This window comes from Triticum dicoccoides, chromosome 4A (genome assembly GCF_002162155.2).
Source record: "Triticum dicoccoides isolate Atlit2015 ecotype Zavitan chromosome 4A, WEW_v2.0, whole genome shotgun sequence".
Classification (NCBI taxonomy): domain Eukaryota; kingdom Viridiplantae; phylum Streptophyta; class Magnoliopsida; order Poales; family Poaceae; genus Triticum; species Triticum dicoccoides.
The window spans coordinates 644,497,545-644,512,631 of NC_041386.1; the positions used below are offsets into that span (position 1 = coordinate 644,497,545).

Genomic DNA, 15,087 nt, shown 5'->3' on the forward strand with positions numbered 1-15,087 from the left:
ATACTTATTAGACGAGACATCACTATGATTTAGCAAATCCGAAAAGAAAAAAAATCTAGTTTACTCTTCTCTAACTAAACAGTTGAACCGAAAACAAAATAAAAAACATGGAATAAAAAGACACATGACCCTTCACAAAAAAATATAGACCACAAAAAAAACCCAATACACAATAAAAACGGCCCACTAAAAATTCATATGTCAATTCTTCATAAGGAACGAACAGAAAACATGACACAACGAGAAATTAGCATGACACTTTTTTTTTTAAATAACGAGTGTGTATCTAACAGTATATAGTTACATGACATTTTGAACTATCAGCTAGATGAGAGTCAGCAAAACCAATCCAAAACCGGACTCCCATATCGCGCCGCCGAAAACGGCCCAACAAAAGACGCACGCGCAAACAAGTCGACAAGTAGACATTACATAGACGACGTGACACGAACGTGCGCGACAAAATGAACCCGCAATGAACATTTGCAGAACATTTAATGTTAAAAGATGGGAGAGTGGAAAAGGTTCATGAATTTAAACAAATAAATATATAAGAAATAAAGGGAAATAAAAAAGAAAAAGAAATGATTTTTTTAAATCATGCAATTAAAGTTTGTAATTTAAAACAAATAATTAAATAGAAAAAATAAAAGAAAAAAGAAACATAAACAAACAAAAAAGCAAATACAGGGTGTGGCATGGAAGTGTGCAAAAATAAAAAGAAAAAACTTGGACTGAGTTGTAGCACAGACTTGAAAAGGAAATGCAAAACGCAGCCGGCCGCCGAACAAACGAAAGCCCACGATAAAAAGGCCCCAGGCCTAGACACGAGGGTGTACAACCCTGAGCGGACAAGCCAACAAAAAAAGCCCAGACTCGGGAGACACATCGACAAGGACAAGAACGACAGGTTATTTATCAGCACAAATCTTATAGCAAGTTTGATCCTGTGGTCATGAACTTAGATGTGAGATAATTATATATCATCTAGATGTGACTTAGCCAATCCGATAAAGATATTCAATTGTTAAAACAAAGAACATGATTAATGTGTAGATTATCAAATTTTAATAAAGGTTAGAGCAAAAGCCAAGCGTGAAGCACCAGGTGATGACTAAATAGTACTAGGGCACACTGGAAAGGAGCGAGTGATTGAAATTGTTGTCTATAGACGTCCTTTTTCCTGTCGATTAAAGAACAGGTGTGCATATTTATACCCGTGATTCTCTACTCCAAAAGGGGGGAAAGGGCAACGCCAGCTCCATTATCATGGAGTGATGGCGATGTAGGGGCCTAACATAATGCCGGGTTTAGATAGGCTCCCAACCAAACCCGGCCCCCGATTTGTTATGTCGCCACGAGGTAACCTGTCCAGCTCAGAAGCATATATGCACGCGCAGCCATTGACCAGCAGCACTTGCCACTCCATCCAGCTCGCAAATAGGCGCAAAATCAATTGCCTCGCCACGCAAGTTCCTCCTCACTGCATTTTAATACGGTTATTAGTTACGCTGATTATACAAGATTATCATTGGTCCCCCGATGAGATCGAGCTTGATCGATCCATGGAGATAAACCAAGAACGAATCGCACAATAAACGGATAATCCCGGCCCATTCCAGCTCGGCGGCAGCTAGAAGAAGAGCATCATGACCCATTCTCGCGCATGCATGCGATCGGATCAGGTGGTGATCGGGTGCATGATAAGCATCATTATCAGTTCATGGCCGGACAGATAATACTCGTAGTACTAGCTAGTTCTCCGGCCGGAAGGGGGCCGGCGAATCAAGCGCCCGATCACGGCACATGCAACTGCACCCCTTCCTCCGCTAGCCAACAGGAGCAATATCATTTGATCATTTCCATTTACTCTTAATAGTACTCCGCTGTGCAGAGCTTCAATTACCAGTAATAGACTTGGAGGAGTATCGGATGGGATCTGGATTCTTCTCTGGAGCCGATCGATCTGGCCATCTGGGAACTAGAGGGGTCGACGAGCCGCATGCAATGCAACGTGGTGGTGCATGTGAGAGGACAGCGCGCGTGTACTACCAGCACGATCACTCGATCATGAACAGGAGAGTAACATGAAAGAGAACAAAAAGTTGCAACGATGGTGGGGAAGCTCATGCGGGCGGATATGGATGGGCGCACACACATGTCTCACGCGGATTATGATAATGATAATTGAGCTTTGTAAGTAGAGGCCCTCGTAACCCGGCCGGTTAGTCCAGCGGAGCGGAGCAGGACGTACGCCGCTGTCTCGATCGATCACTGGCCGGTCAATGGCGCTCGGGCATGGGGCGTGGAGGGTTCGAGAAGCCGGTGGAGGGCAGTGTGGTAATTCGCGGCGAGGCTGTCAGCAAATTATTGGCTCGCGGGAGGGATGACGGGCATCAGGCGTGGCGCGCCTAGCGTGCCGCGGGGTTGGTTTAGCGGGTGACGTGTCCCCGTCGTACGAGCCAGAGGGGCGACGGGGGAGATGGGCCGGACGCCGTTTTTGTCGCCGACGGCAGCAATCGATCGTGGGACCGACGGACGGCGCACGCAATTGTCTAGTCTAGCTAGGAAGAGTGGGTTCACCCGTCCCGTGGGAGAAAAAGAGGAAATCTCATGTTGTTTGCAAAGAAAATCAAGAACGACATAGATGTCGTGTTTACCTCGGATCCGACACGGCGGATGCGCCGTTTGGTTTTTTATTACCGGCCAGTGATCGGGATGCAGCTCAAACACTTGAGGGGTTTGAGACGTCCGGTTATAGATGCTCTTACTATGTTTAGAGGAGCTTCCGATCAATCAGATTCTTCTGTGTTTCCGCCAAGATTTCAAGATCGATATAGGCAGCCACCGTGGCGTGTCGATTCATTCACCTCGGAGCAACTCGCCGAAAAGGACACGGCGGTGGCGGTGGAGCCAGATCGAGCCAGAGGCAACGACGACGTACGCAGCGCACGGCCACCAAAGTCTGCGTCTGCCCCGTCCAGGCGCGCCCGGCCAATCAGCTCCCCGGCCGCGTTCGTTCACGGACACAATTCACGGTCGCCATCACGGCCATAGACCGCCGGCCAAATGCCCAGCAGCCAATCCCGGCGCCCCGGTTCGGCGCCGCCCGGGGATGTCACGTCGCCCCGGCCTCCAAACACACACAAACCACAAGGCCTGCCCCCTGACAGCTCCGTGGCCGGCGCGCCTGAGCTGGCAGCGCGCGCGCCCACCCGCCGGCCGGTTGCCGTCCCGATCCATCTTCCATCCCAGAGCACACTGTTCGCTGCACGGCCTCGTGTTACGTGTGCACCAAAGGAGCTCACTTTAATTACCACAGTGTTCAATCGTCGCGAAGTTAACCTCAGGAAAAATATCACAAGGAAAAATCACCGATGATGGCGAGAGCTTGTCGGCTTCTCCGTTTTTCACCTACACAGAGTATCTCGTTTTGCTCACCTAGACAAACATTTTGGCACCTGTACAGCGCAGAAGAAGTGACCGAGTTTTTCATCTCATTTCCCATTCTTTATTCTATACCAAGCCTCATCTTATCTCTCCCATGAACTACGTCTTCTCAGAAGAGAAAACATTATCTTGTCTTCCCTCCCATCAATTTCCGAAACTATCAGTACATCCACCCATGAATGATGACACGTACGCACGCACATTCGGCATGCAGTTACATCCAGCTGTTTCCCAGAAATCGCACCTGAGCCCGGCCTCCAGAAGCTTCAGGCAGGCGTAGCAAGCACGCGAGCCCAATATGGCGTTTTCCCGGGGGCCTCACGCCACACCGTCCGTTCGTCGCTGGAACCGGCCACGCCCGGTGGCCCGGCCCGGCGCGCGGTGTATATATACCGCCTCCCTATCCCGCTCCTTCCTCACCAACCCGCCTCCCTCATCTCTCTCCACTCCGGCCGGCCAGCCAGTCTCTTCTTCTTCTTCTCCAGCGAGCGAGCGAGCTAGGCTCGGAGGTGAGCGAAAATGCCGGTCAGCAGGATCGCCGTGGGGAGCCACCGTGAGGTGTACGAGGTGGGCGCCCTCAAGGCGGCGCTCGCCGAGTTCATCTCCACGCTCATCTTCGTCTTCGCCGGCCAGGGCTCCGGCATGGCCTTCAGTGAGTTCCTTCTTCCTTCCTTCTTCTCATCGGTTAATTCTTTCCATCACCATAATTAGCTTAATTATGAGAAATCAAGCTAGTTAATTAGCAGTTTGCACCATCATAATGGATAGCTAGCTAGTGCACCTACGACAAGACAGGGCAAAAACCGCTTGCTTTTGGTGTTGGACACAAGTTAAAATGACAAGAAAGAAAGGAAGAAACGCTTTATGAGGCGTTAGTTACCAGTAGCCTAGAGAAATCTGTCTCAGAGAGGAGTAGGGTTTGATTGCTACAGGCTTTTTAGGTTGAATGATTGGAGCAGAATGACTACTTTGCCCCTGGGATTACGTGGAGAATCCCATGTGGTGAATCAGTAGCTTCTGCTCCTATCGAGCCTGCCATTCCCCATGTGCTTAGCTTCTGCCCACAAGTAGCAAAAAATGATGGGATTTCTTGCCACATTTGCACCAGTGCGAATCCGACTGACAGTTTTCCATGTTTGATTGTGGCTGCAGGCAAGCTGAGCCCCGACGGCGCGGCGACCCCCGCCGGCCTCATCTCGGCGGCGATAGCCCACGCCTTCGCGCTGTTCGTGGCGGTGTCCGTGGGCGCCAACATCTCCGGCGGGCACGTGAACCCGGCCGTGACCTTCGGCGCCTTCGTGGGCGGCAACATCACCCTCTTCCGCGGCCTGCTCTACTGGATCGCGCAGCTGCTGGGCTCCACCGCCGCCTGCTTCCTCCTCCGCTTCTCCACCGGCGGGCTCCCCACCGGCACCTTCGGGCTGAGTGGCATCGGCGCGTGGGAGGCGGTGGTGCTGGAGATCGTGATGACCTTCGGGCTGGTGTACACGGTGTACGCCACGGCCGTGGACCCCAAGAAGGGCAGCCTGGGCACCATCGCGCCCATCGCCATCGGCTTCATCGTGGGCGCCAACATCCTGGTGGGCGGCGCCTTCTCCGGCGCGTCCATGAACCCCGCCGTCTCCTTCGGCCCCGCCCTCGTCAGCTGGGAGTGGGGGTACCAGTGGGTGTACTGGGTCGGCCCCCTCATCGGCGGCGGCCTCGCCGGCGTCATCTACGAGCTGCTCTTCATCTCCCGCACCCACGAGCAGCTCCCCACCACCGACTACTGAGCAGCGAGCTCAGCGCAGCCAGCCTGCTTGCTTGCGTGCAAGCCCGCCGCCTGCCTGCCCGTCCGTCCGTGTGATCTATGATCGCGTCGTCTCCTTCCTTGCCATCACCATGAGTCGTTTAAGTTTGCGTCCTGGGTCGATCAGTTTGTGGTGAGTTCGTGGAGCTGTAAAACCGTGGACGACACTGTCAATTTGCTTCTGTAAAACTGTGAATTCGCCCGTCCCGCCCGAGTAATTTCAAGTTGAGTTGAGTTCGACCGTGCCTCTGAAAACTTGAATTCTGGAATTAATCCGTCCGTCTGAGATTGCCAGTGAGGTCCACTACTGTTTAGTTTGTTTGAGGCAGGTCATAATGGGCAAGAACGAACATAGTCTAGTAACTTACACACCACTTTTCTAGACTATGTTACTATCTCCACAGTGGATAGGAACATGCAACAATGTATTTATTAGGTTATAGACTCATTGTTTCTTGAAGTGTGTGATGTTCTGATAACTTAGCTAGTTACCACAAACACTTCTTTCTTTATTAAATATGTGACACATAAGCAAAGTTGTATACTTTATTAAATATGTGATACATAAGCAAAGTTGTATTGGAGTGTATAATGTTACTCTTAAGTTCCTCCCCAGCTGTTGCTCCTCGAATCGCCATGGGGAGGCACGAGCGTGGGGTCAGTGTCAATAATGGAGTGGCATGGCACGCATGTGGCGACGAGGGAGACGATACGGCGCCACGTCGGAGTGGTGATAAGGCTGAGCTGTTGTTGTCGGCTGGACCGGGCCGGCCGAGTCGATCTACCCTGCCCTAGCTAACCCTATCAGGTCGTGCTCGCACGTACGTACCACACACGCATGCGGCCATGCATCCGGCCATCCCGGCCCATCTACTAATCATGCGCACTTCGTGGGGGTTGTTGGCACGTTTACTGCCCTGTCCAATGGACCCAACTGTAGGCTCCTCTTCACGAGCATATTTAGAACTCAAGCAGCACCCCTAATAAACAGTCTAATAAAGTCTACGCACCGTTCGGTCAGTTCTGGTGGTGCTTAGTACTAGCTTAGTAGTTAAGAGATTAAGGAATTATTAGATCAACAACTCCAAACAAGAGGAAGGTGGACGAAGGAGCATTATTGGAGCTGAAAACCCGATCAACTCCTCTGATTTCCCCGCGTAATACGCCTCCGCGACGGTGCTGCTCCTGCAAGAGCAAGTGTCGTACGCACGTACGTGCTGATCGCTCAGCCGCACGTCGACGGTGTGTCGCCGGCAGAGCTCTGCAGACGGCTCGTGCAGCTTCGGTTCTTCCGCCGGCCTGACCGCCACTAACTCCGGCCGGGATGACACGTACGGACACGTCACCATTATTTTGCTGTACTACGTTGTGTCTTCTTCTGTGGAGTGGAGTGCGTAAACTGTTGTTTTCTCTCCCGCGCACAGCAACTGCACGACTAACTAGCGGCCGAAGCACTAATGATCACCATCAGCAACCGAATTAATACCAGCTTTGTCTCTGTCTTATGCGGCTATGTATGTATGCGGCGTACTGAGCAACTGATGAGGTGGCTGTTAGCTGAAACGCAGCTTGGCGCCGAGACCTGCAGGCACCTACCACTACCAAGTTGCAGTAATTAAATAAATTTATTTGAATTTATTTTATACGTCTAGATACATCCATTTCACCGACAAATAATTGGGGAGTACCAAGTAGAGTAGTATTAGTACTCACATTTTTCCTCGGCACGCATGCATGACGCACTCCCGGTAATTAAATGCTGGTTTCGGCTAGCTAGGCATTCAAACAGAGCTCCAGTCTGAAGTCTGAACTGTCTCGTTTGCTAATCCGTTGGAATCTTCGGTGGAATAATCCTCTTGTCAGGGACTTGTTATCATCCAAACCTATTGAACACCAGAGGCGGCTCTAATCTAATAGTGGTGTTTGGATATTATTACTTCAAGTGTCTGTCCGGACCACATCAATCATGGATCGCGCCTGTCGCTCAGCGTTATCTTCGCAGCTTATTCGTCTGACCACCTGATTACGACGCCAGAACTGTCTTAATTTCATGTCAAAAAAAAGTCTGTCTTAGTTTGCTCGGTGTGTGTGGGCTAACCCAAGCTGTGATTTAAGAAAAGGGTTCTTCAGGGGGTATATAAATACCGCTCCGTTGGAGTTTCCTAATCGCTCGCATATAATATATCTTCCCGGTTTGTTTTATCCGATCACCTGATCGCGACACCAGAGCTAATCCAGCTGCGATTTTTGATCGGGAAAAACCGAGCTGTGATTAGGGACTACATGGACAATGCTTCGTCGGTTGTACTAAATCGACGATAATTTATATGGATCGGAAGGAGTGTTAAAGAAGTCGAAAGCGCAGATGTTTGGGCCGTAGCAAGAGATAGCCGTCTAGTACATACGAACCGAGTGTGACGCGCGCGCTGGTATTTGTCTCCATCCAGCCTTCACATCAGCGCAGCACGGTTATTATTACAAAGTGGTGTCACTGGCAATGATGAACACTGAGTGATGAGGATGTGAAGCCGTCGCTGTTGCGGCATTGAATCTCTCCACGTCGCGGGAGATCGCCTGACGTGGAGCCGAGATTATCCGGCACGGTCGTCTTCCTGGGCAGGCACTCTCTTCTAGAGATGAGATGGGTTGATGATGTGGGTAGAGAGAAGAAAGAAAGATGGAGATAGGAACCTGTCGACCCTAAAGCCATGGCCGGCCGTTTCTCCGACATCGATGGCTAATCCATCTTCACCTCGACGATACCGCGGGGCCGGAGCTGAACGTCTCAGCCAGTCCATGTCATTTACAGAAGAGCGCTTCGTCGGTTATCCGAGGGCTGAGTGCGAAGCGGGTGAAAGAGCATCCGACGGCTGAGAGGAACTGCAGTTACCGTTGATCCCAGAAGCAAATCCACGGAGCAGTCACATCCCCCGTGGATGTGATTTTGCCGGCTCCGCGTGACCGTAACAGCTAGCTCATTATCGGATGCGTCCTCTCAGCCAGTGGATCATACTGGTGCAACCTCGCTCGGCGGAACGGCCGACCTGACAGCAGCATCGGTGAAGGACACGCTAGCTCTCGACACAGTTGCACGGAGTAGCTAGTAGTAAGTAGTAAAGTACTAGTGTAAACCAAAAGGCATCTTGTATAGATTACCGCTGCATCAAAAGTGCCATTGGATGCCGTCGCGGCACCGGCACCCATGCAAAGGGTTGATGATTGTGATTGCGCCGCTGACTGGATCGGTGGAACCCGCCGGCGCCGGCGCCATGCACGGGGACCGGAGCCGCGGACAAGGCCAGCGAGGCCGTGGCCCCGGCCACCGCTCCGTACGCACCGGGTTCTTGGCGCCACTTCCCCGGAAAAGATCGGTCGATCAGGGTGACAGAGATGCCCTCATAATTCTGCTGCCTGCTCCGGAGACCTCTGCCACTGTTCCCTTCCCGGTGAAACTTTTCGAAATGCATGTGAACCAGCAGCTTGCTTCTCCTTTTTTGCATGGATCATAACCATTCTTGTGCTTTCATGGGAACCAGCAATATGCCATGCGTTTGCAACGGATACAAAGTAGAATAATACATGTTCACAAACTTGAAAGAAAAACATATATATCATCAAAATATGCTCATATTAAGTTTCACTCAAAATATATTTCTCGTGGCTGTTTTGAGGTGACAGAGGGACGTGATTAGTTTTAAGATACCAATGAGTTTTCTGTAAGTTGGAGCAGAGAAGTAGGGTCTTGTTGCAAAAATGACACAGCTTACCTCACAGCCGTTAGGTACAGATCTGATGGTCAGAAATAACGGATGACAGAGACACCATCACCACCAACTGAGTATTTCATAGGAGTAAACATATACTCCTACCAGGGAAGCCATACGCGGCGGCCTGTGGCTGTGATGTAGTAGCCCCGTGTTTTATTTTTTTGTCTTTCGTTACACTGAATCCTATCATTTCTTGTGCACTTGTGCCCCGTTATTGGCTAAAAATGGGCGTACATCGTTCGCCTTGCCTGTTCACCGATGGGCCACATCGTTTCTCTGTATTATTTGAGACATACATGCAGCCAGGCCCATGGCCATGGGGGTTCATGCAAGAGCAGTAGACAAGGGAGATTTTGACCCCGGTTCCCCATGCATGGAAATTTTGTGCAACAGTCTCAAGAGTACTGATTATGACCGCACGTTTGGGTACTACTACTCCGTACTGCGTACTAATTTAGTGAGATGTGCATACACTGTTGGCGCATTTTGTCCTGTATCCTGATGCAACCCGGCCCGCCAAAGGCGCGGGGATACATACATGGTCGTTCTTTGTCCGTGCAGAGAGAAACGCCACTGGTCGCTGCACGCATCACGTGCACGTGTTCCTGGGCTGGGAGCCCATCGTGGTTGCTGCTTGTCCTTCCGGCGTCCACTGTTTGTTCACAAGAACGAGCAATTGGACAATGCAGGTACGTGAACACTATGCAGTCATCATGCAAGCATCTGCTACACTGCAGTTGAGATGATCACAAGAGAAAGCCTTGCTAACCAGTACTCGATCGACACAAGAGTTGGATGCATGCATGTGATTGATTCAGCACAGTCGCGTCGCCAGGACCGAGGTCAGATCAGGCTAGCGATGGTGCTCCTCATAAGGCTGTGTCACAGCAAGACACGATGAAATGGCTTCAACAGGATAACAGATGAAAATTCCACAGAAAATCCAAGATCATACATACAGAGGTTACAGAGAGAACCAAAAGATAACCAGCTGAGACCAGGAAACGCCCCTGAATTATGTACCAGCAGCACACTCCCACGCACACCACACCAGTGTGGAAGCGCATCAGCTCGCCGAGTCAGGAAACAAAGTTTTTTTTTCTTCTTCTTCTTCATTTGTACAGGTCAATTAACTTCCCCGCCCATCCTTCACACCAAAACCTCAAGCTGTTATTTATCCCTTTACTCGCACCGATGAGCACTTAGATACAACTCATTTACATCAGAACACCAAGAACAGTCTAGGCCTAGGTAGATCTAGTTGGTTGCATACAGTGGCCGGTTCTACTGACAGCATCCCCCGCTCTTCTCGTGCTTCTGTTTCAGCGAGTTCCTCTTGACGACGGACGAGCCTTCCTCCGACAGACTTGGGACCTCGAGAATCTGCAACACAGCAAAGGTATTTACACTTTCTCTGAACAAGGGGAGCGTCATGTTGTATTACTGTGAGTCAAGGAAATATAGTTGCTACTTGCTAGCTACCACTTCAGAACACATGTTTTAAACTGCAGAACAGAAATTCTGAGTTGTGTGACACCGATGAGTGGAGATATCAATAAGGCTTACATCTAGCTCCTATCTTGTTAAAAAAAAATCGTATTCAACTTGTTTCTGAATGAAATTTTGTACCTTCGCATGGAGCTGCATGATTTTTATGACAAAAGAAAAAGGGCTGTTCAACACATATATTGTATATAAGCACATACGCTGCTAAGACATACAGAAATCAGGGGGGAAACTGCACTATCCATACCCAAGGGCAGAAGGAATATGTAACATATAGTGATGTGAAAACAAGTCATTATAGTGCATAAAGTCAATCATCTGACAAAACAGACAATTGGCTCAAGCATGTCCTTTGTCAGTACAATCTGGTGATATGCTGCCCAAAGAGGTTGCCTCAAGACTAGCTTGCCCTTCCCTCCTCTCAAAAGGCAACCACTATGCCCAAGTGGCGGTATGGGAAGAGAAAACTATAAGGCCTTGTACAATGCAAGGTGTTTAGGGGAGGTGCTTGAAGAAATAAACCAGACTTTTCTTAAGCACCGGTGCTTATTTGCACAGGATAGACACTTAATTAGGCGTCTCTCCTCTAGAAATAGGCATTGGTGCTTCAGAAAACCAGATTTATTTTTCTAAGCACCTCCATAAGCACCTAGCATTGTACAAGTCCTAACACTTAAGCAACTGCAATGGTCTATAACTGCTCTCCTACTGCCTCTAAAAAATTGTAAATTTGTTGACTTAGTAATACAGGTTCAAAGACCTAAAGCGGCTGTTCTCAAGTCCAGGAACTCAAGTGTATGGTACTTAACGAACTAATGGGTGACAGCACAACAAAAATTGATTATTGTGTTGAGCATATACAATAAAAGGTATGCGCAACAACAAATTCAGGATACATCTCTGAAAGACAGATTCAAGATTCGGGACACAGGAACAGTATACTACTGAAATAAACATAGCAGTTATGTCAATGTAACAAGCCTATACTATCTCTAGCTGTGTTTTGCAATAAGATGGGATAACAATTATAAAATACATTTCATCTAGTAAGGGAATGTTCACTGCCAGAAGATTGGTTTTGTGAAGCACATGGTCGTATTCTAAATTGCTAGTACAAACTTCAATGATGAAATGTTCACTGCTAGTTTTAACTTTTAACTTTAATAATGCTACTGCACGGAATGATGCATAGCTTTACAAGTTAACTTTTCAGGGTGCTCAAAAAGTAAAGAGGTTAAGGTTATGGTGCTTAGTATGTTCCTCTGCGTCTACCTTTAGTGCAAGCTCTTCAAAACATTTCTCCACATTTTCTCTTGTTTTGGCACTGCTCTCAAGAAAAAGGCATCCACACTGCTGTGCAAAGGCAAGACCTTCTTCTGTTGTTACCATTCTGTCCTCATCCTGCAAGGTAAAACCATAATATTCAGAAGACAGTAGTGTTACTTCATCTTGCACATTATTCCTGTAAGACTGGTCATAGTGGGAGTAACATAGCGTATTTCAAGACTAGTTTGCTTATGTGGCATGTAGTTAATAAGGAGAGAGGTGTTTAGAGTAACATAATATGTTACTGTAACATAGCGCAACCCAAAGCAAAATGAGTCTACAACCTAATAAATGCAATTACCTATGGTACTACTTCTATTTTACTTTGCACTATGAAGGTAGTAACATAGACTAGTGTCATATGCATGACACTACTCTAAGTTACTCCCCACTATGACTAGCCTAAATGGGTAGCATTTAATAAGGTTAAACCTTAAACGTGTATTTTCTTTTTGGGTAATCAATCTCATTGTATGAGCAAAATTCTTCTCTTCACCCATTCTATCTAAGTGTCATGTAGTATCTGAGGGCTCAATATTCATGCAACGGGACCTAAAACTGATCTAACAACTTATCACTCACCCACCAAATAATTCTGTATTTAAAATGTAAAACATCAACATGAGCTGAAATGGAACAATCGTCACAGCAAGTAACCATTTGATTTAAATGAAAGAAAATATACCTTGTCCACTTTGTTTCCAACAAGCATTTTGACGCACTCTTTGTTTGTTGAGTGCATTTCTATTTCTTTGGCCCATACATCAGCCAAATTTGTGAAACTTTGTCTCTTCGTGACATCATAAACTAACAGAAGAAGACAGCACAAAGTTAAAACTTCTGCAAGTTAACCTGCAACACCTTCCGCAGAATAAAATGAAATACTGTAAGGGTTCTTTCTATATATTTTGTTGCTACAAGTCATCGTGACAAGCATTTGAGCATCACTAATCTCAATAGAAGTTTCCATTCACCAAACGCTACAAAATGATTGTTGGTACATTATCATAGTGAGGTGACATCTAAGTTCAGTGACAAATTCAATCTAGTATGACGAAAAACGGCAATGTTTGTTAAACACCCATTGGAAGCATATCCAAGAATTGGTACACGAATGGAATGGTTACAGCTAACAAGCACAACTATCAACTTGGTGGGAAGGATACATGCATCTAGATAACGGCTAAACTTGAGAAGTCACTTTATTATTCAGAAATCACTATTGAGTATGGCATCTTGCTCGGCTTATATGACATGTTTGGGACCATTAACAGTGGCACCAGAGTTGAGCATGCACAAGTTTGTAAGATTAACTGTAAGCCAAAATTTAGTGGTGTCAGAAGAGCAAGGAAACAATTTAAACAATTATATTTAACAGTAAGATGGCATGGAAGTACATTTGTAAGTCACACATGGAAAATGGTTAGTGCTTCTAATCATGGTCATTAATCAAATCTTAGGAGAAATCATATTACCTAAGATAATTCCATGAGCACCTCTGTAGTAAGAACTAGTGATTGTCCTAAACCTCTCCTGGCCAGCTGCAAAGAAAGAAATTCAGTTGGTCAAACACTTGATATTGTAGGAACACCATTAGATACAATAGACTGTAGAAGAACATGATACAGCAGAGAAGTATTGTACAGAAACACACTGCTCAGTAGAATGGAATGCAGTGTTTTTCTAGAAATATTTTCTTTACACGTTGTATAGTAAGGTGATTGTGCTCGGGACAGAACAGCCCAAGTAATGACCTATGGCCGGGCAAAAAAACAATTCGGGGGCAAATGACAAGTAGGTTCGTAATTTGGGGGGTACTATTGGAAGTCCGGAAGTGCATACTGCAGAGGAGTAATTGCCCCTGAAAAGCATATAAGTAACATAGACAAAAAATTGTCGGGAAAGCATGTAAACACCATATCCATAAGCAAAAATCTTACCGGTGTCCCATATTGTCAACTTCAATTTCTTATCACCAACAGTGAGAAACTTGATTTTAAAATCCACCCCTGGAAAGAAATTGTTGTGGATTAAAACTAAATCCTGGCAAGTAAATAACAGGGAGAATACAGCAAAAAGGCACACTTATACAAGAAGATGATCATGAGTCCATAACTGAACAGTTGGACGGATTCCTATTCAGGACATAATAAGGTCAGGCAGGGGCTGCTAGCTGTTAGAGGAGTGGAGTATTTTGCTCTGCTCAGAAACTTAGCTGATATGAACATATAGAACGTTTGTGCCCCACAGTAATATATAACTCCGATTGCATTTGGATCGAGAAAAATAACATCAAACATATATGCACTTTGAGCAGGTTACTGTCAGCGAATTGATCCTAAAAAATGATGAGGGTAAATCTGTTTGCTAGTAGTTATGCAGGAACTAGGGGCACTTTCAGTGTTCTCTCCTGTGCCTGGTCAGAACTAGTAGCACCCAGAAAAGAATGGCCGAATTTTGTCCTGGTGTTTTAAGAAGAAGATGGCAACCTGATGCATCCTAGACAACTGCTTACACATGTTTGCACTGAATTTCCAGCCTCTGGCAAAGGAACAGACAAACATCCATCCTTGGCTCAAGGTTCCTTAAAATAAATGTTTAGGCAGGAATAGCTAAAATAAGTGTAAGAATTGGTCAAAGTTGGATACTAGCTGCAACACAGATGGCGAAGCAATTAATAAGCAGTTACGGAGCCGGAGGGTGGCTGAAACAGCAGAAGCAAAACATCTGCGGCGTTCCGCAAGTAGGCATGGCGGTGTTGGTCGATCCCTCAAATGAATTGAACTGTTCCCCCAACAACTATCATGTAGGAGTACTACGTAGGCGCGTTTGGTACGTATACGCACGGCGCAACGAAATCTGATTGATACTGTGAATGAAACAGCGGGGCGCGCATGGTAGAGCCGCCCGGAATCGGACGGCTGCCGTCTCCGGACGCTTGGTAGCGAGAGACAGGATGTATTTATTGCTGGATGTTGCGTGCCCAAGCCGGGGCAAGCAGCGAGCGAGATCCAGGGAGGGAGGGAGGGAGGTGGGGTGAGGTGATGATACATACCTATGGTGGGGGAGATGTCATCGTCGGTGGGGGCGGCGGAGACGAAGCTGACGAGGAGGCTGCTCTTGCCGACGGCGGAGTCGCCGATGAGCAGCACCTTGAAGGAGCAGTCGTAGCTGCTCCCCGGCGTCGAGCCCATGGCCGCGCGCGTGATCGGGCCGCCGGGCTCTGCTGCGGGTGGGATCGAATCGCGG

The 15,087-nt window shown here is 47.6% G+C and overlaps 2 protein-coding genes across 2 annotated transcripts; one reads left to right on the forward strand and one right to left on the reverse strand.

Annotated features, from left to right (window-relative positions):
- Nucleotides 1-3,856: 3,856 nt before the first annotated feature.
- Nucleotides 3,857-5,486, forward strand: LOC119287655 (aquaporin TIP1-1-like). The gene is made up of 2 exons (XM_037567237.1): nucleotides 3,857-4,102; nucleotides 4,603-5,486. The coding sequence occupies exons 1-2, from the start codon at nucleotides 3,970-3,972 to the stop codon at nucleotides 5,220-5,222; spliced, it is 753 nt and encodes a 250-aa protein (XP_037423134.1). The 5' UTR covers nucleotides 3,857-3,969; the 3' UTR covers nucleotides 5,223-5,486.
- A 4,442-nt stretch (nucleotides 5,487-9,928) lies between these two features.
- LOC119287656 (ras-related protein RABC2a-like) lies at nucleotides 9,929-15,081 on the reverse strand. The gene is made up of 6 exons (XM_037567238.1): nucleotides 14,894-15,081; nucleotides 13,779-13,847; nucleotides 13,314-13,379; nucleotides 12,524-12,645; nucleotides 11,785-11,913; nucleotides 9,929-10,389 (listed from the first exon to the last, which is right to left on the reverse strand). The coding sequence occupies exons 1-6, from the start codon at nucleotides 15,030-15,032 to the stop codon at nucleotides 10,291-10,293; spliced, it is 624 nt and encodes a 207-aa protein (XP_037423135.1). The 5' UTR covers nucleotides 15,033-15,081; the 3' UTR covers nucleotides 9,929-10,290.
- Nucleotides 15,082-15,087: the final 6 nt, after the last annotated feature.